We start from the raw sequence: 26,605 nt of genomic DNA, 5'->3' as shown, positions 1-26,605 counted from the left end.
GTCAATATACTGTTTGCAGAAGTCTGGATACTGATGGGAGAACACTCTCCTTACTTGCAGAAGGCTAAATACTGATGCGAGAACCTACCTACTGATGGTAGAAGGCTTGATACTATTTGGAGAAGACAGATATTGATAACAGGAACTGGCTACTGATTGCAGAAGATTAGGTAGCGATGGCAAAAAGCTAGATACTACTTGTAGGCGATTATATTTATATTGCTTTAATTTTGTTGGTGCAGTTCCAACACCTAATACGTTAATACTGAAGTAAAACAAGTTCAAAACACTTTTTTAATTGTTTTTATAATTACTTTTCTAAAACATTCTTAATCCGGGGATTTGGACACCATAATATATTAAAGTTGATAACTTGAATAACCTAATTATTCACAAAAACATTCTTGAAGTGAGGTTGAGTTAAAAACATATACTAGTAATAATCCGTTTTTGTCTTCTAATTACTTACTGTTTTTTTTGGATTCTTCGTTTATTTGTTGAAAATTGTAAAAAAAATCTCGAAGCTAATTTGCATGGAATGATTAATTACTTAATGCTGCGTCTACTTCTAAAGTTAGAAGCGAAATTATCGGTCCACGACGTCGTCGGGGCCGCTGCTTGGAATGTACCGATAGCTTCTGGAACCGCGGCCTTTGGCGCCACCGGTTCTTAAGCAGCGACAATAATTACGACGGTATCCTAATGAAGGCTCTTCTAGTAAGGCCTTGCGTGCCATAAAATTGCATGGGGCACAGAATAAGTGTAACGCGATTGCTATTTATAGAGACTGTTTTAAAGCGAACGTTATCAGCCAATAAAATAAGAAAAAAATTGAAAGCGATTAATTTCCGTAATTTTAATGCAGTAAATTATTTATTATATTGTTTGTTGCACTTTGAATTCGTGCATAAAGAGTTAACTTGTAAGCTCGCTGCATAAATAAATGGATTGCTAAAGTTCGATTTTCTTTTTGTTTTCTAATCATGGTGGTATCAACAATTGAATGGAACAATAATGTGCTCTATGAATGTGCTATAACTGTTAAAGAAAGGTTAACACATTCATAAAATTTAAAAAAAAAGCAAATTACATTTGCGTCAATCCTGACGTAAGCTTTTATAAATAAAATTCAGTTAGAAACGAATAAGAATATAACATTTTCTTTTTATTTTCAGAATTTAAAGAAAACTAATTTTTCCTTGAAATTTAAAATCCCTTTCCGAAGTCCTCAAAAATCCCTTCATATCCTCCAGGTAATAATTTAAATGATTTTTTTTTAATTTTAACTTTTTTTTTATTTTTCAGGTGAGTACCTTTTTTGTTACCCTGTATGTTTGGTGAGTACATGTTGTTGTTCGTCTTCTTTTAACAGTTAAAAATATAAAAATAAAAAGCGAAGTTTCGAGGGGATTTTCAAGTCGTTCAAGTCGTTGACGTCAAAATGTTACGGGGGCGTTGTGATAACCAGCTCCTCATTAAGAGCCCCGTTGATATTATTCGTTTTTTCCCCTATTTTTAAAACCTTTCTTCGTCAATATATAAAGATTATTTATCCAACTACAGGGTGTCCCTGACATATGCTTCAAGAAAAAAGAATGCGAAGAGGTGGGTTTTTCAACTCGCCCGGTTATTTATAGTTTTAAAATCAAGTCTCCCGGTTTTCGGGCCGTGGTTGATGACCGCCGAAAGAATGGCAAAAATATTTCAAGGCGAGTACCAACTTGGTTAGTTAAAAAACGAATTCTCTTAATAATTATTAATTATAATAATAAGAGGTAATTTTTTAAAGGAAGTAGACGTTTTAAGTTTGGGATGCATTCGGTGAGATCAAAAAGTATTTTTTTTTGTTTAACGTTGAGTAAATACTTTATTTTTTAATTAAAAAAATATATGACTAAGAAAATAGATACATCTTCATGATAAGTTGTTAGATAAACGTTTATTTATCCTATTAAGTCGACACTTACGCGAATTTATTTCTGGATGTTTTGATAATGCTAAGGATAATACAAAGATGTACTTATAGATAATGTGTTTCAGACGAGAACTCTTTTGATTAATTTTTTTTATTTCTATAAAATTTCAATAAAATGAATTGTAGTTTATACTAAAATTACAAAAAAAAATAAATTCGGTGTTATTCAGTCTAAACTAAAAAGAACCAAAGATAAAAATCATGGATTTGCGTTAGAAAATGGTAGAATTCCTTGTATGTGTAATTTATAGTTTTAAAATATTGCGATGAGACGTTTTGGTGAATCCCTGCTTATACATTATTTATGATTTGGTGGAAACGGGCGCTAAAAGGAGCTAAGCCGAGTCCTAATCAAGGCTAAAAATAAAGATAACGTTTCGCGTTGCCGACGGAAAAACTCGTCGTCGACGACCCATTATGGATGGCAACTAAGCGCAAGAAGAACTTCTCGGTGTGGAGTGCGGAACGTTTTCTATAAATAGTAAAAAAACATCAACCGAATATGGTCTTATTACAAAAAGGTACTAACGTTTTAGTTTATTATCTAACTCTAAACGTAAGATAAAATACATTTAAAAAAATCTTATTTCTGAAAGAAAAAAGAAACAAATTCTAAAAGATCATGTCTTAATTCGTAGCAAAACAATTTTTTATACAAATTTTTTTCTTTATCTTAAATCCAACAAAATGATGTTTTTATCAACCCAATCATATAATAATTAAAATTATTTAATTAAGATTATTTCAATCTGTTAATAATTAAAATAATCTCTCAATCGAAAAGTTATCTGTTTTGAACAACATCCGATGTTGGAATGACTGATACAAAACGAATTTATTAAAAGTAAAGGGTTTCGGACATGGACCAGGTTGCCCGGATGGGTTGTTCACCCATGGGGGCGGGTGGCGGTGGCGGTTGCGGTGATGGCATTACGACGATGCTCGCACAGCTGTCTCCGGCGGCGTCTGCGTTCAAGGACGCGGCGGCCGATGCGGTCGTTCACACGGCGACCTTTCAAGTACGGGCCCCCAGGCCACGGGCCGTCTGTGGAGGCCGTGCGGACGAGGACTCGACACTGGGGTCCTTCGAACTTTCCAGAAAGAAAGAAGATACACTAAAGAAACTTTTTTAGTTTCTTAAAAAAATTCTTAAATTCATCAAGTTTTAAGTAGTTTTTAAGTAGCATTTCTCTCCTCTACTAATTCTTCATTTGTAAATCAGTTATCTATGGTTACATTACGTACTGTACCCCAGATTAGTTCACATAAACGTTTTAGTAAGCTCTTAGGTATCAACTTCAAGTACACCAAAAGCTTGTTTGCTATACTTCGATATTACTTGTGTAAAATGATATCGCATCTACCAAAGCATAAATTTTTATCCTGTATTTGTTAGGTTTTGATGAAATATGCTGTTGGAATCGACTTTTTCTTGTAATTGCTTCCAATAATATTCTGACCGTCATTAATCATGGATTATGTGTCAATATCTATCTTTTCAAATTACTGGTAAAACTTATGTTATAATTTTTCATTAAAATAAGTTTTATTTTGTCATACTTGATTCACATTAATCTGCAAAATTTTCCTAACATTAAAAACTTACAGCAACAAGTTAAAAATATTAATTGGATTTCAGCCAAGTAAGCACCCACTCTTTTATACTAGGATCGTAATTATATAATGCGACATTGAGTCCGTGCCAAACATCTTTTTGAATAACCTTACACTTGTACAAGTACTCGTTAGGGTGTCAAATCGATCTTCAGCCGCTGGAAGTCGTGTAACACAGTCGGTTCTTATTGGTGATTGTAAGAGAACACAAAATATAAACAGGATCTTCCTGACCTAGTTTCCAAGTAGTACCGCGAGGCTAGCAATGAAGCAGTAGTTGTCGGTTGATGTAGAGTTAGTACGAACACGAGCCACTCATTTGCGATAATGAAATAAAGGATTGTTATAAAAACGAAATATGGAATCATGTTTCGTGCCTAGAAAACTAGGAATTATTTAGGCATGAGACATAAACATAAATTTGTTGATATATGTAGTTGCAAAAAGTATGTTCCGAGAAAAATGTTCTTAAAATTTTACAAAGTTGCTATTGCTATAGCAGAATCAATCATACAGTATTTTTCTTCTTGCTCGCTAAAATCTTGTTTCTCAGAGTTGGCATCAATTTTAGTCTGTTCATCAATTTGAATTTCATTTCACAGATCTTTGAAACATCTATTTTATAGAATTCCTCATCATCTTATGATCCTTTATGATTTACCGCACAATACTCTTTATGTTTCTCCATTCATATATTGTATTCCTCAGTCCTGGATTTTAATTTCCTCAATTGACAAGTTTTCCAATGTATTTTCCGATAAAAGTCGGCATTCCAAATAAATTAAAATCCTTCTTCTTCTGGACAATGTTATTTTTGTTGCCGATTTGCTGTTTCAGCATTTTTAATTTTCTTCAACTGCTTTATTCTTCAATACATCAAATACTGCTTGTGATCCTTTGTATCTGTTCTCTAAAGCAGCATAGTATGTTCACAAAGCCAAGCTAAACAAAGAAACGGCGTTATCTATGGTCATTAACTTTGAGCTCCTGGGTCAGTTCTTGTAAGGTGCAGGCGCAAAATATGTCTAATTGAAGTCTACTACAGTTCAAGTTCTTGTCCATGGCGATGTCACGTTTGCGTTAACAAACACTCATTTTGCTGCTTAATCGTGGAACTTGCCATGTTGATTTGTCATCAATGGTTGAATAATAAACAACAGATTTGGCAATCGCTGCTAAAACTACATGACGCCACAGACTGTTAATATCAACCTGTCCCAGTTGTAAAAGCCTTTAAATACTTGAAACTGTTTACAATTTAAACAAAACGTGGAATATTTCTTAGAAATCTTGACAATCTAATCTATGTGTTACCAAAGTTATTGTCTGAGTGAGATTGATAATCATAGTATCAATAAGTTACTGACCAACTCAACTGAAAAATCCGTTACGAACAATAACTTTACAAGTTGGCCAATTAGGAAGCGAGAATGCTCGATTAACGTTGTGTTAAACCTTGATTACTTAATAAACATCATCAAACCTAAATGGTTTGTTTTTTCAATTCGTGAATTAATGTTAATCTTCAAAATAATTTCTTAGACTTATTTTTATTGTTAAGAATCTAAAATGAAAAAAAGATGCGATAAAAAAGAAAATTATTTGGTTATGAGATTATAATGGGATTTTTTTGGTTGTTATTGTTAGTTTTAGAAAATTGAAACTTGACTTTGCTGGGTCATTGTAATTGGAGAAAAGCTGCCTTCGGCGAAATCATCACCAAAGAGGTTTTGCGTTGATGAAACGGTACATATTTGTGGCGCCCGATTTTCGGGTTAATTTATTTTTGGCGCCAACGATTCGACATCCGCTTTTAATAAGACCTTAACGAAAGATCTTTCTAATTTTGCTGCTTAACAACAACGTAATTTTTTTGTTTTGATAATCATAACATTGAACCGTAACGGTACAAGTTCTTTCTTTTTCTTCTTATTGTAATACGTGTATTTATTGATCAGCATCAGAAAAGACAACATCTTATCCTCGTTCTTCTTCTCGGTTGTTTTCCGAACGACAACAACTAAGAGATCGGGTCGAGTTGATAGGTGGACGTCGATAAATCGCGAGGACCGCCGCAGGAATGCATTCGGGAGAGAGAGGTATAAATCGAAGACGCGGGGCATCTCGCCGATGCGCATTCAATTTCAATTTGTCCGCGATAAATTTGTGGGTAATCTCTTCTTGGGTCCTCCTCGACAACGATGATCGAACGGTCGAGGGCCTACGTAACTTTTACGGTCCACCATAAATAATCGTTCCAACGCTTTGATGCTTCTTGCTCTTGCCTGATGTTGTTACCGGACCGTCTCGAACCGGATTTTCATACTTAACTTCTTCGATCCAACCAACAACAACTAAAGCAATTAAAGAAGAAAGCAAAATTTAAGACAAATTATAACAATTTAAATATTTAACCTCTCTTTGTTTTTAAAATTTATGTTTAATTGTGTAATAATTTGGTATTTTCCATAAATTTTTTTTCTAAGTAAATAAATTATAATAATGGTTTTTCTATTCTTGGAATGTTTTTATTATTATTCTGAGTAATCCTTGCGTTAAGATTACGTTAGACATCGTCATTGACTATACCCCATTCATTAATTCCTTCTCGTTCGATAGCAAGTCGAGGATATTAATATCGGCATCCGCCGCGGACGTGGGAATTATAAATAGAAGGCAATTTGTAGGTTTATACGTAATTAGTCTCTCCAATGACCAAGAGCAAAGCGCGTTTCTCTATAAATAAGTATGAAGAGTAGTGGCGAGTTTTACGTTTTTGTTGCTTAGATAATCGTGTTTTAGATGTTTATAAATAGATTTATAGGAGCAGCACCCACATTCTAGAAACGAGTAAAAAACTTATTCCCATCTCAATAATTTCTAATCAGCTTGTAAGTTTTTTTGTTTTCTTTTTTAACAATAAAAAGTACTATTTCTTGTAAGGTGCTTTGAGTAAATATAACTTGTTTGCTGTTTACAGTCTCAATTAAATTAGAGCTGAACGTTAGTCATTGCATTTACAGCACGTGTACTCATATCAGATATTCACATAAATGTTATTTACATATTTATTTCGTTTCTATTTTTGATAAAAAAACCGTATATTAAAATTTCTTAATGAAAAAATGATTTGAACACGATGGTACTTAGAGATTGTTGATTTGTTTTTATCGGGTTAATAATGATTAGAAATTTGAAGAGGTAGATTCGGGTCCAAGATTGAAATTAGCACGAACAAGATTAAATGTACTCAATGTACTTAAAGTCCTTTAAGAGGTTTCAGTTTATGGATTTAATTCCACACGAAATAAAACTTAAATAAATTCATTGAATTGGTTTGCAAATGATTATCTATTATGATGTGATTTTACACACTTCATTTTCGAAAATATCCTTCCACAATGCTAAGTGCTCCCAAATACAAGTTCAAGTACAAATTATTTTAATGAATCGTTTATCTTTCAAGATGTTTATAGAATTGAGTTATATTATTGGCGATAGTTACAAAAATGTAAATTGAGGTTAATATACATGCAAGTAATCAGTTAAAAGGCCACCTCTGGAAGTATTTGAAAGTTATTTTTGCGCGGATCGTAAAAAATGCAAAACATTTTTACCAATAAATCCTCACTGCAAATGAACCCAAGAACACTCTTGCTTTATTCTCGTATTAGACTACATAAACTCTTATTATACTACATAAACCAAGTAATCCACGCCATATTATAACTTCTATCCAGAAGTTTTTCAAAACTTTTTCTTCTATATTGCCAACATTTGTTTAACACAACCTTATTTATTTATTTTCTCGTATTTATTCTACTACGTGCCAACAAAATTGCAACACCTCTAAAAAGATGAATCAACAAGCTGGTATCTTAGCAAAACAACAAGATGCATGTAAAAAGTCGGTAATAAAAACATCATATCGATACACAATGAATTGCAAGTTAACAGGAATATTTGGTGAGTGAACGTTGTTTCTTCGATTGTTAACAATGCCTAGAATGACTTTGAAAGAGGATGAATTGTTGGCCTAGTATTCTGTTTAGTGAAATTGCACGAAGATTGAATCAAAACCCTTCTACAGTGCTTCGAGCGTAGACTGCGTGGTCTGAAGAACATAACCAGCATCATCGTCCTGGACTATCGAACGTGAATTTCGTCGCCTTAGACAAATGAGTCTTAGAGCCAGATTTCGTTCTTCGGCTGTAATTGATGTTTGCTGTATGAGAGATCTGAGGCAGATAGTGTCGCGAAGAACTGTGTACAGGCGAATTTCATCGATATCTTCCTTTGACGCAACTTCACAAAAAACCAGACTTCTATGGTGCCAAGTAATACAACGTTGGATTGATGATTGGGATCACATCATGTTTAGCGACGAATCCCTGTTCTGTTTTTGGCAAAGTGATCGACGGGTAATGTAAGAAGATTCCGTGGCAAGCGGCGCAGTTTAGATTTTGCTCTTCGAGGTCATGGCGGCCAAACACCTAGTATTATGGTATGGGGTGCCAAATCGTTTGGTTATAAGTCATCTCTAGTGGTCACCCCTGTAATACCCAGGCTAAACGAACGCCCTGACATTATATTCCACCAGGATAACGCCCGACCTCATATCGCCCCACATCTGTCAGAACTTCCTACATGAAGAGGAGTATTCTACCCTGGTCTGCTCGCTCTTCGGATTTAAATCCGATCGAGCATATGTTGGCGTTTACCATAAGCGGCAAACACTTTGCAGGATCTTCGTTGTCTACAGCAAGTTTGGGGTAAAATTCCACAAGATATCATTGATCATCTCATTCAGAGTTTGTCTCGCAGAGTTAGACACTGCATAAACAATCGTTTGGATGTAACATTTTATTGACATAAATTATTGGCATTTTTTTTCAATAATTATAATTTACTACTGAAATAAATACAAATTACTTAGCTTTGTGACTCAGCTCTTTCGAAGTGTTGCAATTTTTTTGACACGTAATATCAGATTTGCTTATATTCTACATTTCTTTTAATTTATAATTGAATTTCTGATTTTTTTCTCGCTTTCGCGCATTTTTATTGTGGCATGTGTAATAGCCGTCGTTTATTGAAGGTCAATGTCAACTTGTCGTTGAATCTTTATTACTACAAAAACAAATTTCTGTTGTTCCGCAATTTTAGCTACCTTATTACGTAATAATTTGCACGTTCAGTGTATGTAAGGTTACGACATCTCCTAATGTGAAGATTACGATTGAGCTTAAAAGACATCTTAAAAATTCGATTTTTCACGGAATCAAATGTCATAAGAATTCAATTCAGGCAAATAAGCTGGTTGAGGAGCCATAATTAAAATCATTCATTCCCATTTTTTTTATGTTTCGTCTCAAACACAATTTTCAGTGTTTTTCAAGAATCTCTCAGTAAATTTCAGCGTTAACTCATCTTTTGGCATTGAAGTACAAACTCTTTCTTCATGATTCCGAGATCTTATTGCTTTGTCATCAGTTTCTATGGAGTCAAAGATGCTACTCAGATATTTGTGTACGTTACATAATTCATCGAATTATTCATGTCCACATTTAGATTTGTATTATTTGCTCCTATGCACAAGATATAGTTTGTTGAACTTTGGTCGGTAATGTCCGCCAAAAATCTCCACTTATAAACTAAGAGTAACATAACGGAATATTGATTTGTTAATTATTGACAATTCCCTAATAGTTAAAAGTTGAATATTCCTTTTTCACAAAGTCGTTAACTCATGAAGTGTGAAGAGGAAACGCTACAGTACAAAAAAAAACCTAAAGGACCACCGTAGTTGTTGCTATAGGAAGAAGAAGAACAAACCCACGTGTCCGTCCCATTTTTATGAAGTAGGTGACGGCGGCACTAAACCTTAATGAAATGCAATCAAGAAATATACGCAAAGATGACAGATTTTTAATAAGCGCGCCCAGCCTAAAGCGGTAACCAACCAACGACCGCAATCTCCATCTAAAAATCTAAATCTTGATTAACTATTTCTCGAACAAACCGTTTGAATTCATTTGGAAACCATAGAAAGAAATTACCATCTTAGATGACATAACATACTTCCTTGTTCATATTTAAAACGCTTTAGAAAGTTTTGTTTGCAATAATTTTTTTTTATTTTTTAAAACTTTATTGATTTTTTTTCTTCGTGACAACACCAAATTCGCAATGGAGCACATCTGAAAAACGATACCCATTTTCGAACTCTTGTCTCAATGGGGTCCAACATGGGCCGTTTTCGTTCGACGAACCCTGGGTTATTGCCTGTAATGACGGGTCTGGTTGTGGCATCGAGAAATTCCGATCCTAATTCACGATCATGATCGAATACGATTTTTTTTTTAAATTACAATCTCGATAACATATTACATCTTCAAAAATAACAGTAAGGCACTAAAATTATTTCCATAAATCAATTTATTTTAAATGAAAACATAAAAACTCAACGAAACTCAAAACAGTATTAAGTAGATATTATCGTGTCTTCTTATTCTCATCAAATAGAAAAGGATCATTGGTAAACATTGACGGGACAACGAAAGCGGACGTTCTGTGTACACTTTGTAACGGTAACCTTAAACTAGAACAAGCCTAGACAGGGCCCGAGAAAAATCAACACGAAGACAATCAGTGGGAAGAACTAAAAACCGAGTCGAAAGTTATCTCTTAAGTTTTTAAAGAAGAAAATATAGAAACAGGTGTGTAAAATTTAATTTTGTTTTAAAAATTGATTGAAAATTAAAATAAGACATAATTAAAGTTACGTCTAGTTTAATTTCAAGAAAATTTTCCAACCATATAAGATGACGTATGATGACGTGTTTAACTAATTGACATCTGCAGCCAAGTTTTGAAACCAAATCATTGATGAAATAAAGAAATGTAACGGTTTTTCTATTTTTTAGCTGACGAAACGTCTGACACATCAAGACTGAAGCAGTTGTCCATCGATAAAGAAGAATTCTGAGAATTTCAACTAGATTCAACAACAATGATTCTAAACGCAGCATTTAAAACATGGACAAAACTCGTACTTCTTAGGTTTGATGGATTGTGCAACAAAGAATTAAAATGACACATCCAAATCCAAACTTTTGTGAATTGTAGCCATAGAAGTATTTATAAAACAGACGCCATCACGAAGTTAGTTTTACAAAAATATATCAAGATTAGTGAATGAAATAGAAGTTATAATTCAGCGACGAAAATATAAGCCAAATCCAAATACAGGCATCAATAATCCCAAGGAATACTTTTATAAGGCAGTTCGAAGAAAATCACGTTTTGAGCTTGTGGCACGTAAAATTTTTAACAACTACAAATCCAACATATTTGATGATTAAGCCATAATCTGCATAGTTTTATTCTATACAAAACCTTTATCAAGAACCTAACGCATGGTTAAAACATTGGCAAGAGAAGCAAATTCTAATAAGTTAACACTTCATAACGGATAGGGGTCAGATATACAGTGTGTCCCCGGATTGTGTCCCCGTAAGGTATAAATGACGATACATATTTGAATTCAAATTCCATCTTTTGCAATTAAAGTCTGGATGTCATAAAACGAAATATAACCAAGTTTTACGTTAAATGTCCTCAAAGTACCAAAGTTAACGCAAGAAGTTTGTTAACCGTTGCAGGTGAAGTGGTCTTTCTGAGCAATGTACAACAAAAGTTGATTAAGATAAAATGTTTGTTATGTTAAATTATAGCGATATGCCGAATTTTATTAATTTAGGATATAAAAGCAAAATGCAGATTTTTAAATCATAAGATTAACAAAACATTTTCGATCTAAGCTAAATTAACATAAAAGCTTATTCAATGATACCACCACCAACACTAACACATAATTCAGCCCTTTTCCGACATTATTTATAACTTTTTCTAATATGGTCCAACGGAATTTCTCTAATAACAGTTTCAATTTTTTGTTTTAAAGTCTCTAAATTGTTATTAAAATTTTTAGTGTACACTTTTTGTTTTACATAACCCCAAAAATAAAAATCCATAATAGATAAATCCGGACTTCTTGGTGGCTATGGTTGCGGACCATATCTGCCAATCCATTTTTTTCCAAATAACATATTTAACAAATTTCTAATTAAAATGGTCGAATGTGGGCCGCAACCATCTTGTTGAAAACATAATTTATTGCGTTCTTCTAAATCCACGCCGTCAAGATAATTAAATAAACAATTTTCTAGTACTTCCAAATATCGGTGTTGATTCAAATTGCCGTTTATTTATTTTACGCATTCACTTTCTGGGAATACTGGCGTTTATAAGCTATGCGATAATTTGGATTAGTCTTTGACCAGAATCGACAATTTTGCGATGTAACCACTTCATTAGTGGTGAACCATGCTTCGTGCTTCTAAACGTTTTGCTTCATCACCTAATTCGATAGTGTGGTGAAATTTTGGTTTATACGGCAATATTTTATTTTCTCGATAAATTCTTTGTAATTGGGATTTACTTATACCAAATTGAACTGCCCTTTTTCTTAACGACACCTTACCGTAATCCATTGCGTTCGTTACTGCAACAATCGACCCCGCATCATGCTCATCTAAAAGCTTTTTTTCCTTCCTTTTATTTTCCACATTGCCCGTTTCCGAAAATTTTTTAACAACTTTCTTAATTGTTTTTTTATCTACTAAAAATCCAACTTTTTCCTCAAATTGCCTTAAAACTGCATTGTAACTAATGTTCCCCCCAATCCATAGCACTGCACTATAAATATTTTATGTTGTAATGTAAACATGATTAATTAATATTTGACGATAGGCTAAAGCTAAGCTATCAAATGATAATTGTTAGTTCACTCAGATCATTTGTTTTTATTGTAAAACGGAATATTAGAAAAAAATTTTCAAGAAAAAACTCATTTTTTCTTTTATATGCTAAATTAATAAAATTCGGCATATCGCTATAATTTAACATAACAAACATTTTATCGTAATCAACTTTTGTTGTACATTGCTCAGAAAGACCACTTCACCTGCAACGGTTAACAAACTTCTTGTGTTAACTTTGATACTTTGAGGACATTTGACGTAAAACTTGGTTATATTTCGCTTTATGACATCCAGACTTTAATTGCAAAAGATGGAATTTGAATTCACAAATTTATCGTCAATTATACCTTACGGGGACACACTGTATGTCAGATATAGAGCATATACCCTCATTGTCGCTCTTTGCCGTTAACACTAAAGAAACAGCTGTATGATTCACTGGTTCTATCCTATTTTGCCTACTGCGCTCCGCTTTACCATGCCTCAATTAATAGTGTTGATACTCTACGCATTCAAAAAGTACAGAATGCTTGTTTGAGGTTTGCATACGGTATTCGAAAGTTGCTCGTATTTCGCATAAACTTCGTGACATTGGTTGGTTAAATATGTTCAATAGCCGTAAATTGCTAACGCTCTGTCTCTATCTGCCTTCCTATCTGACAAACAAAATAAGATATCGATGTGATGTGCACAATCTGAATACAAGGTTCAGGGGTAAAATTTCTCCTCCTAAGTATAAGTTGATTTTTGATGTGCCATCTGAACTCCGCCTGACATATTTTATTTATACATTGTAATTAAGTTTATTTAATTCAATAAAAGCCATTATTATAACGCTTTGAAGTACATTTTTGCAGTAGTCACTAAGGCTAAAGATTTAGCACATTGAAAAGAATGAAGACGACTTAACAGCGATTGAGCGAACTATGCATCAAGAGAATTTGATAAACAATAATGAATTTTGCAATTATGTCTTAGATATTTTCGCACAGACAAGTTTCAATTAGACAGAAAATCAATTTTCTATATCTCTTTATTACCCTCACTATTTTTTCGGCTTTCAATACCAATGCTAGCGTTTATAATAAAGCCTGACCCATTGATCCAAAAATTTTACCGTATATATTTCTTCCACGCACGCACATGACATTTTTGTCGCTGAATAATTACTTAACTGAATTACAAAATGAATTAGGAAAACTATGATATACAAACAGTTTAGTTTTTATATAAAATAATCATTATTTCGTGTTTTTGTGTCAATTTGCCATAAATATTATCTATTTATATATTTTAAATTAGTTCAAGTTTTTTGAATGTAAATTTAGTTATTTTCGGAATGGAATTTTGCGGTGTAGGTTGAAAATTACTATCTCTCGTCGTCGTCGTCGTCAATGGCAGAATTACTACTTGGCATCAATTCCGTCCGCGTATATAATTTAAACCAAATAGCACGGTACCTCTCTCGACTATACAAACAAATAAACCGCAATATCGTTAATAACAACTTGCGGTCCTCCCCGTGATTATTACTCGGAGCCGTCGCCTACTAAAAGTAACTTCTTGGTCCGCGAATGAAAACGTAATTGCCGGAATGCGGCAAAAGCAATCGGAGATATCTATACTTTGTAAAAGATAATCCACCGTTGTCAAGCGGTGATGGTCCGTTGATCGTGAATTCTTTTTTTTTTTTTTGAAATTCTGGCGTCGGGCGCCGGAAAGCGTCGCCTCGACGCGTCTCCGGCGCCACCGGATCGTACTTTCCAATTATTTACGATCGATTGCGTGCTGAATAGAGGAGGCAAAGTTGTCTTCGACGAAATGCAAACGAAAAAGCTGTGCTGTTTCGCAGATAATTCGTTCGATAAGTGAAGTCTTTCCGCAGTTAACCGTTAAAATCGTCGCGGAAGACGACTTAAAGAAGAAGAAGTCAAAGAAGGACACTTACTAGTAGTCTCGATTCGTAAACAAACAACGTTTCTGTTAGTAAGTGTTTCAGTAGAACGGTGAACACATTGGAAATTGTCCAGAAAAAAAGATAAAAATTTATTTTTTTTTAGTTCCGCGTTTTACAAGAGTTATCATTAATTTTAATGGTAACTATTTGGTTTCGTAATGTAGGAATCGCCTTCAATATGAACGATGTGGCATTGTGAATTAAACGACATTAAAAATAAAACTTTATGACCTAACGGTTTAGACACAATCATCTACTTCATTGGATGAACGACAAAATGACAAGAAAATGTTTCTTATTTCTTCTTGCAACATGTGTCAATTAATTGGTTTTAAAAATAGAATCAACGGATTGTTGTAAAAAAAAATGAAAATAACAGTTTTTTATGTCAGCCGCGTTTATTTATCTGGTGTTGAATTGTTTGTACTGGAATAACTAATATTGATTGATGGTAGGTTATAAGTTGTTAAAAATACGATAAAAAATTATATAACATTTTTTGTAGTTTTTATTTAGAAAATACAATGTCATCTAAGGTTGATAAAAATAGATAAACACAATGCTTATTTTGTCACACACTAAAGATTTTTGGAATTAATTTTAGATTTATGTAATCATTATTTATGGGGTTATTTTTTCTTTTAGTCAAGAATGTTTAATATAAAATTGTTGGCGCGTTATTTATAATCTTTATACACCAAATTAAAGCTAAATAAAAATGCTAAAATGTCTTCTTATAACTTAATTCATAGATTTTTACATCGTATGACAAATATGTAAATTCCAAGATAAATACCGGTTTAGACACATATGGTACATATTAACTTATCTAATTTACTCGCTCTCGTTTGCTTCCTGGTAATTCATCATAAGTAGTAAATCCCCGAGACAACAAAAGTTAAGCCCCCCACGAATTAAATGGAAGTAAATAGATTCTTCTTACTACTAAGAAGCATAGAACCAGATCTAAGTGGTAAAATATTCCTTAAACGTTCTTATCCGGTAAATTTAAGGCATTTGACGTCAGACACGTTTCCATTAAAAAAGAGCATATATCAACTATTACTCATAACTTATCGATTATTCTCGGATTTGTTTGCTTGACCAAGTTATATACACTTTGCGGTACGAGATTGTGGTCAGTTTGTTATAATTACCGTGAAAACATTACTTTTTAAATATCTTACTTAACTTGACGCTGTGATTTAGGTTGTTTTTTTAAAAATAACCCCAACATAATTTAGGTTTGTTTTCAAATATTTTTAATAACGAATTATTATTTTCTATTGTTCTGTATATATTTTTCTTAACAGAATAATACGGCTCTAGGTCTAGTGTTAGTTCTAGTGATACTGCTAGTGTTAGTTCTAGTTATGGTTGTATGTAACAACCTAGCGCTGAATAACAATTAGAACTAACTCTAGATCTAGAACTAGCAACGTTCGGGTTTAGGTGCCCAAATGTTTCTAGTTCTAGATATAGTGTTACTTCTAGTTTTACACTTGCACTGTTACTAGAACTAACATTAAACCTAGAACTAGAAACATTTGGGTTTAGCCGCACGTCTCTAAAGACGGCTAAACCCGAATGATTCTAGTTCTAGGTCTAGTGTTAGTTCTAGTTTTAAACTTGGACTGTCACTAAAACTAACACTATACCTAGACCTAGAATCATTCTGGTTTAGCCGTCTTGACAGACGTGCGGCTAAACTCGAATGTTTCTAGTTCTAGGTGTAGTGTTAGTTTTACACTAATAGTGTTACTAGAACTAACACTATACCTAGAACTAGAGTCATTCTGGTTTAGCCGTCTTGAGAGACGTGCGGCTAAACTCGAATGTTTCTACTTCTAGGTGTAGTGTTAGTTTTACACTAACATTGTTACTAGAACTAACTCTATAGCTAGAACTAGAATCATTCGGGTTTAGCCGCACGTCTCTAAAGACGGCTAAATCGGAATGATTCTAGTTCTAGGTATAGTATTACTTCTAGTTTTACATTTGCACTGTCATTAGAACTAACATTAGACCTAGAACTAGAAACATTTGGGTTTAACCGCACGTCTCTAAAGACGGCTAAACCCGAATGATTCTAGTTCTAGGTAGAGTATTAGTTCTACATAGTAACAGTGTTAGTGTAAAATTAGAACTAACACTAGACCTAGAACTAGAAACAGTCTGGTTTAGCCGTCTTGAAACTTTCTAGTTCTAGGTCTAGTGTTAGTTCTAGTTTTAATTGTTATTCGCCGCTAGATTGTTGTATATTTTTATTGAAGTAGTTGAAAGGTTAAATATACGCATAAGAAAAGTACATAAGTAGTAAGATATTTCTTTAGAGCTGAAATTCAACTAATTTTTCTTTAACTCAAAGTTTTGTTCCGCTCCCTTAACGATTCGAGTTAGGGGAATTTTATTGTTCTTATTACTTCTTTATTTTCCTTAATCTAACGTTTGTGTAAAAAAGTTGGCAGTCGTAATCAGGATTTTGGCACAGAAAATGAATTGCATCATCTCAAGACTTCTCTTAAAAAAAAATCAAAACAAAAAGACTGAAAACAAAAAAAATCAAGGAACTTTTCATATATTCTATTTATTTTTAATATACGAAATGATTAAGGAATTAACATATACTTAACATTTCATCATTAATTAGCAACATTTTTTTGTTTATATTTAATTTCAAGCGAAATAATTATTATTAATTCCAAAATTATGGTGTAATTCGTCCTTAGTCCTACTAACATTTTAAGTTTAACAAAATAATATACAAAATTCCAGGTATCTCTTAAGAATATCAAGATCACTTTGTAAATCTTTCTCAGAGTCTGATGAAGTCAGAAGGAGATGAATAACGAGTGTGATGCAATAAGATCTTGAGATTATTCTTTTCTGGCTTTCTTCGTTTTGAAAAGTTGGGTCTCCTCTTCTGGTTATTATCACCAGGAGTTAGTTGCCCCACCACGATGTCGTTCCAGTGGTCAAGTGGCCTGTGACCACCAGCGCCTGCTAACCCATTCAGTCATTCGCGGTGCATCGTAGTTCGAGGCGGCGCATGTCACGGACGAATTCGTTCCTTTTCCTGAAATTTATATTTCTCATTATTATTATTTTCCATCTCTGTTTGTTATCGTTATACGGTGTGTTAAAAAAAAGAACGCGCGCGAAAATTGAAAAATTCGCGATTTCCGTGCCGAAATGACTTTAATTTTGTGATTTCAAGGTTGGTGTCTAAGGATTTTAAGACACACTTATGATCGGTTTTTGATTTATTTACTTTTTTTTTCTCAAAAAGGTACTTATAATTTACTATTTAAATATTATTTATTATGATTTCGATTTCTTTAAGTGTTAGATTTCACTTTGTAACTTTAATGGATCTTTCTGTGAGGTTTTGATTATGTTTTGGAAAATAAAAACTTTTATATTTAAATTTATATTATGTTTTCTATCTTGTTACATAATATGGAATGGTTTGAATTGGATATCTATGTTTTTAATCAAATTCGTTGTTTAAATGATGAGGAGTTGTTTAGAAAGAGTTGTTAGGTTATGTTAAACTTATCAAAAAGGTGCTATTTTAAAATAACTGATAAATATAGGTTTAATATAAAAATAGTTGTGAAGTTAAAAAATGGTTCCCCTTGTCAAAAAATAAGAAATTTTAAATAACCGATAATCAAATGAATTAATTTTGCCGAAATAATAACAAAATCTATTATTCCTATTAATCTTTTATTATTGAAATATTGAAATTACTTGAGAATGTTGTTTGTTAAAGTTAGGGTTGGGTTTTAAGAAGTGTCTAAAAAAAGTGTCAAACTTTTCTCAAGTCATTATCAAATTAACATTCCCAAAACCCAACACATATTAATTTAATGCGTTTACTTTAATTTCGATTAATCTGAAATGTATTGTGGATAACTCAAAATATAAAACATAATTATACAAAGAATTTGAAAAAATCTGGGACTGCCAGAAAAAATCCATTTTCTCTGATGCCGGCCAAAAACTATACACTGTTGTTGACAGTATAATTGGATAAAATACTCTCTTTATTACACTCTCTTATTAAAATAAATCTACCCATTGGCGATTTGTGTAGTAATCTGTACCATTCAAAACCCTAAGGTCAATGAAAATGATACTTTAATAATAAAGCTAAATCTACACTTAATTTATAGGAAATTTGTGACGCGAAAGTAATCTTCATTACCGTTAATGTAAGTTAATCTGAATGAGTGTATGCATGTATGTGGAAAAACCCACTGGTTAGATAAGTTATATCCAGAACGGAAAATACAGGAATTCTTGCTAAGAATAAATATGGAAGTTATAATAACGTTCCTGTCGATGCTACAAGTCATCTTTAATCATAATATAGGGTTGTTTACAAAAATTTTCAATTTCAAACAAAAATTAACATAAACAGTGTAACTTGAGATTCTTTTTCGATCTTTCCTCTCAGGTGTAATTAACTTTCGAGTAAAAGACAATGAGGTTTTCAAACTCGTTTATGCAATTCATGAATTCCCGTTGAAATTTCAATACTGTCTCGAAATTAGGTTCGCCAATAAGTAAATATGGTTTACTACTTTATTGTAAAGATCAAATCTTCTCGAATTGTTGTGATCTTTCTTTAATTTTTGCCTATTCCAAAGATATCTTCAATAATAATTAATTTTTCCTCTACTATATCTAAGATGCAGATTGGATAACAGTAGTAGTGTGTTCAGTGGAAAACTACCTCCGCATTTGTGTGTTCCAAATATGCCTTGTGCATTGCCAACAAATAATAGAATTTAGAAGTTGCGTTTTTGTTTGTTTCAGACAATTCCATCAATGTATTGTTTCAAAATTTTATATTTTAATTGCATTGCTACTTTTTAATGTTTAGGTTTTTACTTTTTTTTGCAAAATAGGTTTTTAATAGGAAATATCCACCATTTTTAATAATTAGTTAAATTTTTTCACGAAAGGATGATTTTTGATCGAGTCATGCAACCTTGCCTAATCATTCTTCTCATTAGCACAAAAACTATGGTTGGGATTGCTTAATCTGTTTGTAAAGTAGCCTTGAATCAGTTTTGAATTAATTTCATAACTCGCGGTTTTTCGCAAAAAAATCATTTCGCAAATCGATATGTTTTTTATTTCTTGCAAGTAGATTTAAAATTACGATTTATGTTCCTAAAGTTTTGTGATCACTTTTGAACTTCTTTCTAATGATATATAAGATTACTTGACCACAAATCAAATCTTGACTAATCAACCTGATAATTACAAAAGTAATAATACAATATTGAAGTATATTTGATAGTTGGTCATGATTTGAATTTCATACAATCCTTGCTACATCAAGCTTCTTCAAATACAGCTGACACATTAGTCGAATGCATTCAAAACAAATTTAATGAATTGGGCAGTCATTTGACAGTATTTTGCAGAAGTGTATGGACTTAGCTATGTTGATTCGAATAACTGTAGTGTGTCCAAAAAGCCAGAGAATATCGTCGTCCCATATTAATCGATATGTGTTTATGAAAATAAATTTGTATGTTAGAAGTATGTTTTATATTCTGCCAAAAATAAGTTTGAAATATATACTTTAACCGTCTTCTAGTTTTTGCATAATTTGCAAAGAGTTAAGCCAATCGTCGGTATTTATATTTTTGTTATTAGCTGATCTACCTCAGCTTTACCTTTTCAAGATGTATTTGTATGGTTTATTTCTCATTAATAGGTTTCTTATCAATGCACAATAACACACCAATACTATAGCTTTTTTGAGAGTTATTGTGTGAATTAAATATATTGTTGATGCTTTGCCTTATAATGCCCAAAACAAAGAATTAGCAAATCTTACATGACATAGAATAGGTAGAGGATGATGTACCAACATGGTTCAAATTGATTTTTTTCTATAACACATGCCAAATTGTTGAATAGTTGATAACAGTTAGGAAAAATTAATAGGGAATTTTGTTTTATCATGTTTTAAAATCAATTTATCCTAAAAATTGGACCTTTGCAACTATTGCAAAAAAAAACGAAATCTAGTAAATCTCATTTATTAGACTTGATTTAACAAATGATTAAAAAAATTTAACTTGATTTAAAAAGTTAGTTAATGGCTTGACATCATTTTTCATCATCATTTACATCTTGCTCAAAAAATTTTGATCCATATTGAATGACTTTATTTATGACTTCAGCCGCAATCTTCACATCAGTTGATAACTGTTGTTAAACGACTAGCTTTATAGCTACTAGGCTTTATGGCTCCACTAGGTAATAGTGGAGGAATCCAATAGAAACGTTGTCAAAAAGTATTGGACCCCAATTCACTAAATTATAAACATCCATAAAAGTAACAAAACTGTACTAACTAAATCTAAAGAAGCTTAATAATACAGATTACGTCATAACATGATATTAATTTATGGCTAAATAATCTATTTGATTGATTTTTTTTGACCAGGAAAGAAACTCTGACAAAATAATATATTTTAGTTCAGATAAACACTTTGTGTGAGTGATATAACTTTCTTCATGCATTAGAAATTCTAAGGTTGTTCTTGTTACACGATGGAAATGGCGCCAGAATGAGAGACGTGCCAAGTGCATCGATGCACTTGTAGAATATTTTCCAAAGCAAATTACCCACAAGTTGTAGGTAAAACCTCGCGCTGAAAACAAATTTCATTATACCCCCCAAGAGAGTTTTACACAAACATCAAAATCACAGAAAAAACCATCGATTAAGTAAATTATTTCGTAAATGTGTCGAGACTCGAACACGTCTCCTGTGCAATTTACCTTTTTTTCTTGTTTTTTTTTTACGTTTTTTCCATGTAAAGTTGCAATTTGAAATCTAACACAATGAAGAAATCCAAATCTAAAATTGTAATGATTTTTACAATGAAAAATGGCGGAAATTGAAAAGTGAAAATGACTTAATATTATTACTTTTAAGAAAGAAATAGAAAAAAACTTCTTAGAACTGAACCGTTGTCTTTATTATCTCGTCTAGACTACTAACCGAAGAAGAAGTTGCTTTATAAGGTCTTCTATATTTAGTTCGACCGATCAAAGACGTTTTTTACTCTTCACGACCGCGAGTTCTAGCTCCACTTTGCTCAGTATTTGTACCAGAATCGATCGATTGTAACGTTATTGCTATTGCAACAAAAAAGTATAAGAAAAAACTTCAAAGTCATTTTATTTCTAACTTATTTCTTATTATCTAAAAAAAACAGAAACCAGGAAAAGAATGTTCAATATTGTTATCATAAACACCTTTTCTTAAAATTTTTTTATGCAGCTTTAAAATGAAAATAAGACAACAATAGGAAGCAGTCATATTTACACTCACTTGAGTGCTTAGTTTCTTATTAATTTTAAGATAAAAACGGCTGCGTTTAATGATGATTTAATATGTTTTTAAACGAGTAGGGAGTTGTTTTTTTTTGATACACGGAAAGTTTAATTTTAGTACTAAAATCTATTTCTTTTTTATTTGTGCCATCTGCTCTTTCTTCTAAAAGTCTGGTGAGGTCGCTAGTCAATTTGTAATTCCAATCGACCCGCGTTGTGGCCGTTCGTTCTTAGTTGCATTGTCTTCTATTCAAGGTCAAGAACAAAAGCCACGCATTTTCACTTTTCAAGAGACGCCAACGACGCTTGATCAGAAAACGTTGCTCGAAAGAACCAAGCTAAAGAGTCCTTGTTGTATTTGTCACACATCGGGATTATCTACGGTCACGTAGTGGAATTTTACTGAATCAAAAAAAGCTTTAAAAAAAAGCGAAAATGAGAGCTTGACCTGTATTTTATTATTAACAAAATTTAATAATAAATTTTGCTGCAATCAATAGTTTTAAAATGAGAAATTAAAAATGTGTCGTGTTATCAGCAACCTTCTTGGTGCTGCGTTATGTTTGTTTTATTACGTGCCGACAAAGCTATAACAAACCGGAAACTGTTTTGTATGCTTGGCGAATGACGTTTTTTTGCGAATGGACACATAGGAAGTGATTAAAATGTGCTTGAAACAGGAAGAACATTTAAAAAAAAAATTATTGTTGGTAATCTATGTTTTATTAAGTATTATTGGCATTTTGATAACAATTATTTTATCTTTAAATTTTCAACAAATGACAATAAGTTAAAAAATGTATGAATAAATCATTTTTATTATTAATTAGGAGAAATAATATATAAAGCTTTTTTGTACTTTCGAAGTTTTTATATAAATATATTTGTGATGCAACGCTAGAGCAAGAGCTAGAATCATTCGGGTTTAACCGTCTTAAGAGACGTGCGGCTAAACCCAAATGTTTCTAGTTCTAGGTCTAATGTTAGTTCTAGTGACAGTGCAAGTGTAAAACTAGAACTAACACTATACCTAGAACTAGAATCATTTGGGTTTAGCCGCACGTCTCTAAAGACGGCTAAACCCGAATGATTCTAGTTCTAGGTATAGTGTTAGTTCTTCATACTAACAGTGCCAGTGTAAAACTAGAACTAACACTCGACCTAGAACTAGAAACATTCGGGTTTAGTCGTCTTAAGAGACGTCCGGCTAAACCCAAATGTTTCTAGTTCTAGGTCTAATGTTAGTTCTAGTGACAGTGCAAGTGTAAAACTAGAACTAACACTCGACCTAGAACTAGAAACATTCGGGTTTAGTCGTCTTAAGAGACGTCCGGCTAAACCCAAATGTTTCTAGTTCTAGGTCTAATGTTAGTTCTAGTAACAGTGCAAGTGTAAAACTAGAACTAACACTATACCTAGAACTAGAATCATTTGGGTTTAGCCGCACGTCTCGAAAGACGGCTAAACCCGAATGATTCTAGTTCTAGGTATAGTGTTAGTTCTTCATACTAACAGTGCCAGTGTAAAACTAGAACTAACACTCGACCTAGAACTAGAAACATTCGGGTTTAGTCGTCTTAAGAGACGTCCGGCTAAACCCAAATGTTTCTAGTTCTAGGTCTAATGTTAGTTCTAGTGACAGTGCAAGTGTAAAACTAGAACTAACACTCGACCTAGAACTAGAAACATTCGGGTTTAGCCGTCTTTAGAGACGTGCGGCTAAACTCAAATGATTCTAGTTCTAGGTATAGTGTTAGTTCTAATTTTACACTGGCACTGTTACTATGTAGAGAAACGTTCTAGTTTTAGATCTAGTGTTAGTTCTGGTTTTAATTGTTATGCAACGCTACAGCAAGAACTAGAATCATTCGGGTTTAGCCGTCTTAAGAGACGTTCGGCTAAACTCAAATGTTTCTAGTTCTAGGTCTAATGGTAGTTCTAGTGACAGTGTAAGTGTAAAACTAGAACTAACACTATACCTAGAACTAGAATCATTCGGGTTTAGCGCTCTTAATAGACGTACGGCTAAATCCGAATGTTTCTAATTCTAGATCTAGTGTTAGTTCAAGTTTTATACTAACACTGAACTTTTGTAGACTTTTGCATCACTAAAACTAGTCTCTTAAGATGGCTATTATCCGAAACTAGTAAGGCTCATGTTTTTTATTTAATTAAAGACCAATTTTGAAAGTACAAAAAAGCTTTATATATTATCTCTCTTAATCATTTACAAATACTAGTAAAATGAATTTCGAATATAATTCTCTATTTTTATTATTTAATTTTTTTTTGAATTAATAATGTTTCAAAATGTTCGATGTGCATACTTCTTAAACAATTAAAATTTCTCCGAATTTTATCTCCCAAAAATTTCTCACAATTTAGCATATATTCGTAACTTCTCGGAATTAACAACAATTTTTATGTAAATTTCTTCGTAGAATCATACCGAAAGTATTCGGAGAAAAATACCATCGATAAATTTCAACTAAATATCCCACTAATTATTATTTCCTTCAATAGAAATTCTTGATATTCGAAAGTTATCTCGAAAAACATTTCGTTACTGTTAACTCTGTTTTTTTCGACGTAAATCGAACTTGAATCAATCATTTTTTATATGCACGAACGATTATGACTCATTGTCGATACCAAAAACAATACTTGGCACTCGAAACGTTTGTTTAAATTAAAACAGTTGAGCGCGAGGTTCTTTCGAGCAAAGACTTGTTAAATCGGTTACTTTTTATTTTCTCGTTTGGGTTTAGAATTGTTAATCTAATGAAGAGGAAAAATGGTAACTTCTGGAGTCGTTTGGTGTTACAAAGACGACCAATGGATCCCGCTTCAATTATCTTCAATAAGACTCCATGGCGTGTTAACACAAGCCCATTGGGTGGCAGTTTCCGATTTTTTGAGACGAGTCGCAAATAAACATCTAGTACTTCAAGATAATAGTTTTAAAGAAATTACCGAACAACAAAAAGAACAATTATTACAACATCAAAAAAAATTGGACGGTTCAAACAAAATTGAAGAATGTTTATCACAACTAGTGCTAAACACTTTAAATAACCAAGAAATAATTAACGAAAATATGATAATACAAAAACAACAAAAAGAAAACGGTATTATTAATGGTGGTGGTGATAGATGGCAGGATTTGGTGGTCCAAGAAAACGGATTAATCCAAATTCTTAATGGTAAGACTGATTTAGAACATAGTGAAGGAAACAATTCTCAAGTTTTAATGCTTAAATTTGAGAAATCAGAAGAGAATACGAGTGATAGTGTAGATAAAAATGTATTTATTAATAATTTATTTACTGAGACTGAAGAACATCATCAACAACAACAAGATAATAATAAAGATACGATAAACAGAAAAATTTCAACGCAAAGTGATGAAATCGCATTAAGATTACTTAAAAAATACTCAAAGTATAGCAAAGATTGTCTTGATGATGAGCTATTATCGGCGGTCGAAGCCGCCGAAATTGATCACCAAGAAATTGAAATAAATCCACGACCAGTTCGAACAAGAAAACTTGGCTACTGTCATCGAAATGAAAAGCTTTACGAAAATTGTCACGATCTTAAATTCAATTTAGACGAAACAATCGAAAACGATCGAAACGAACACGTATTACGTTGGTTAAAACAACAAAATCGTCATCATTTTCAAAATAAACGACGATGCAGTCTACCTTCTTTCGGTAATCGAAGGAATACATTTTTTGAAACGATGACGATGAGATCTGATGAGAAATCGTCGTTTTGTTCGACGACATCTTCAGGTTTTGAGAGTCGAAAATCAAGTATTATTTCAACGACTGAGGAAAGCGGTCGAAATAGTTTAGCTTCGTCGCCATCCGCTTCAGAAACGCGAAGAAATTCGGTGACAAATGTCATAAAGTGTAGGAAAAATAGTGTAACTTCGAATAGTAGCACGGAAAGTGAGGGAAATGTGATGAATACTTTTTCTGCGCATTGGACAAAAATACTTAAAAGACATTTGGAATCGAAAAAATTAGAGAAACGATTAAAGAAGCAACGGGAGGCTTGGGCAAGAAACACAAGAAAATTAAGTTCCGGATCTGAATCATACTCAGACATCAGTAATAAACCGTAAGTAAACATTTATATTTGAATTTGTCAAGGTTCTTGGACTAAATTTATTTATCACCTTGTTTATAACACATCAACCTTTTTAATAAGTTGTTTTTGTAATATCATTGGTTATATTCCAAATGAAACTTAAATAACACCCAATTATTATCGAGTTAAAAGTTTTTTCTTGCGATTATTTTGATAGGCAATTCCTTAGTAAGTCAAGGAGGGTATAAAAACTGTCGCTCTGCATGTCAATAACAAATTTTACAACTTCGACATTGTTGTTGTAACCTTTTGCATCTAGTATTTAAAAAACGTGCGTGTGCGTAAGGTCGGAAAATTCGCGAAACTACTAATTAACAAATCGAATAATTAATTATTTAGCACCTTCAATCATTTGTATTGGACTACTAATGCCAACTTACAGCAAAAATTTTTATTTATTTTTATAAGTGTCTTAGAGTACATTAGATATATTTGGGTAAAGTAATTATAGTTAATTAATGCAGCAGAGAATTTTTATTTTCGATCAAGGACTACCGTTCAGGTAGTACAATCTGGTATCGAGCATTAATCACTGTTTAGCCGTGCGTTTTCAGACTAGCTATACTTAGTGTTAGTTCTACATAGTAACAGTGCTAGTGTAAAACTAGAACTAACACTAACACGTCTGAAGATGTACGGCTAAACCCGAAACTTTCTAGTTCTAGGTCTAGTGTTAGTTGTAGTTTTAATTGTTATTCAGCGCTA

General features: G+C 32.6%; 1 protein-coding gene across 2 annotated transcripts in view; it reads left to right on the top strand.

Annotated features, from left to right (window-relative positions):
- Positions 1-26,605, top strand: part of LOC111418908 (Tyrosine-protein kinase Src42A) — a 56,684-nt gene that overhangs the window by 12,489 nt on the left and 17,590 nt on the right. The window contains exons 1-2 of one of the 2 annotated variants that reach the window (XM_023051612.2): positions 17,391-17,660; positions 24,511-25,870. The exons of the other annotated variant lie outside the window; for it this stretch is intronic. Coding sequence (XP_022907380.1) covers positions 24,537-25,870 — 1,334 coding nt within the window. The 5' untranslated portion in view covers positions 17,391-17,660; positions 24,511-24,536. Of the gene's footprint in view, positions 1-17,390; positions 17,661-24,510; positions 25,871-26,605 lie in introns of those variants that run through there. 2 annotated transcript variants of the gene reach the window in all.

This window comes from Onthophagus taurus, chromosome 7 (assembly GCF_036711975.1).
Source record: "Onthophagus taurus isolate NC chromosome 7, IU_Otau_3.0, whole genome shotgun sequence".
Classification (NCBI taxonomy): domain Eukaryota; kingdom Metazoa; phylum Arthropoda; class Insecta; order Coleoptera; family Scarabaeidae; genus Onthophagus; species Onthophagus taurus.
The sequence above is the reverse complement of the archived record's forward strand: the minus strand, read 5'-3'. Positions and strand labels throughout refer to the sequence as shown.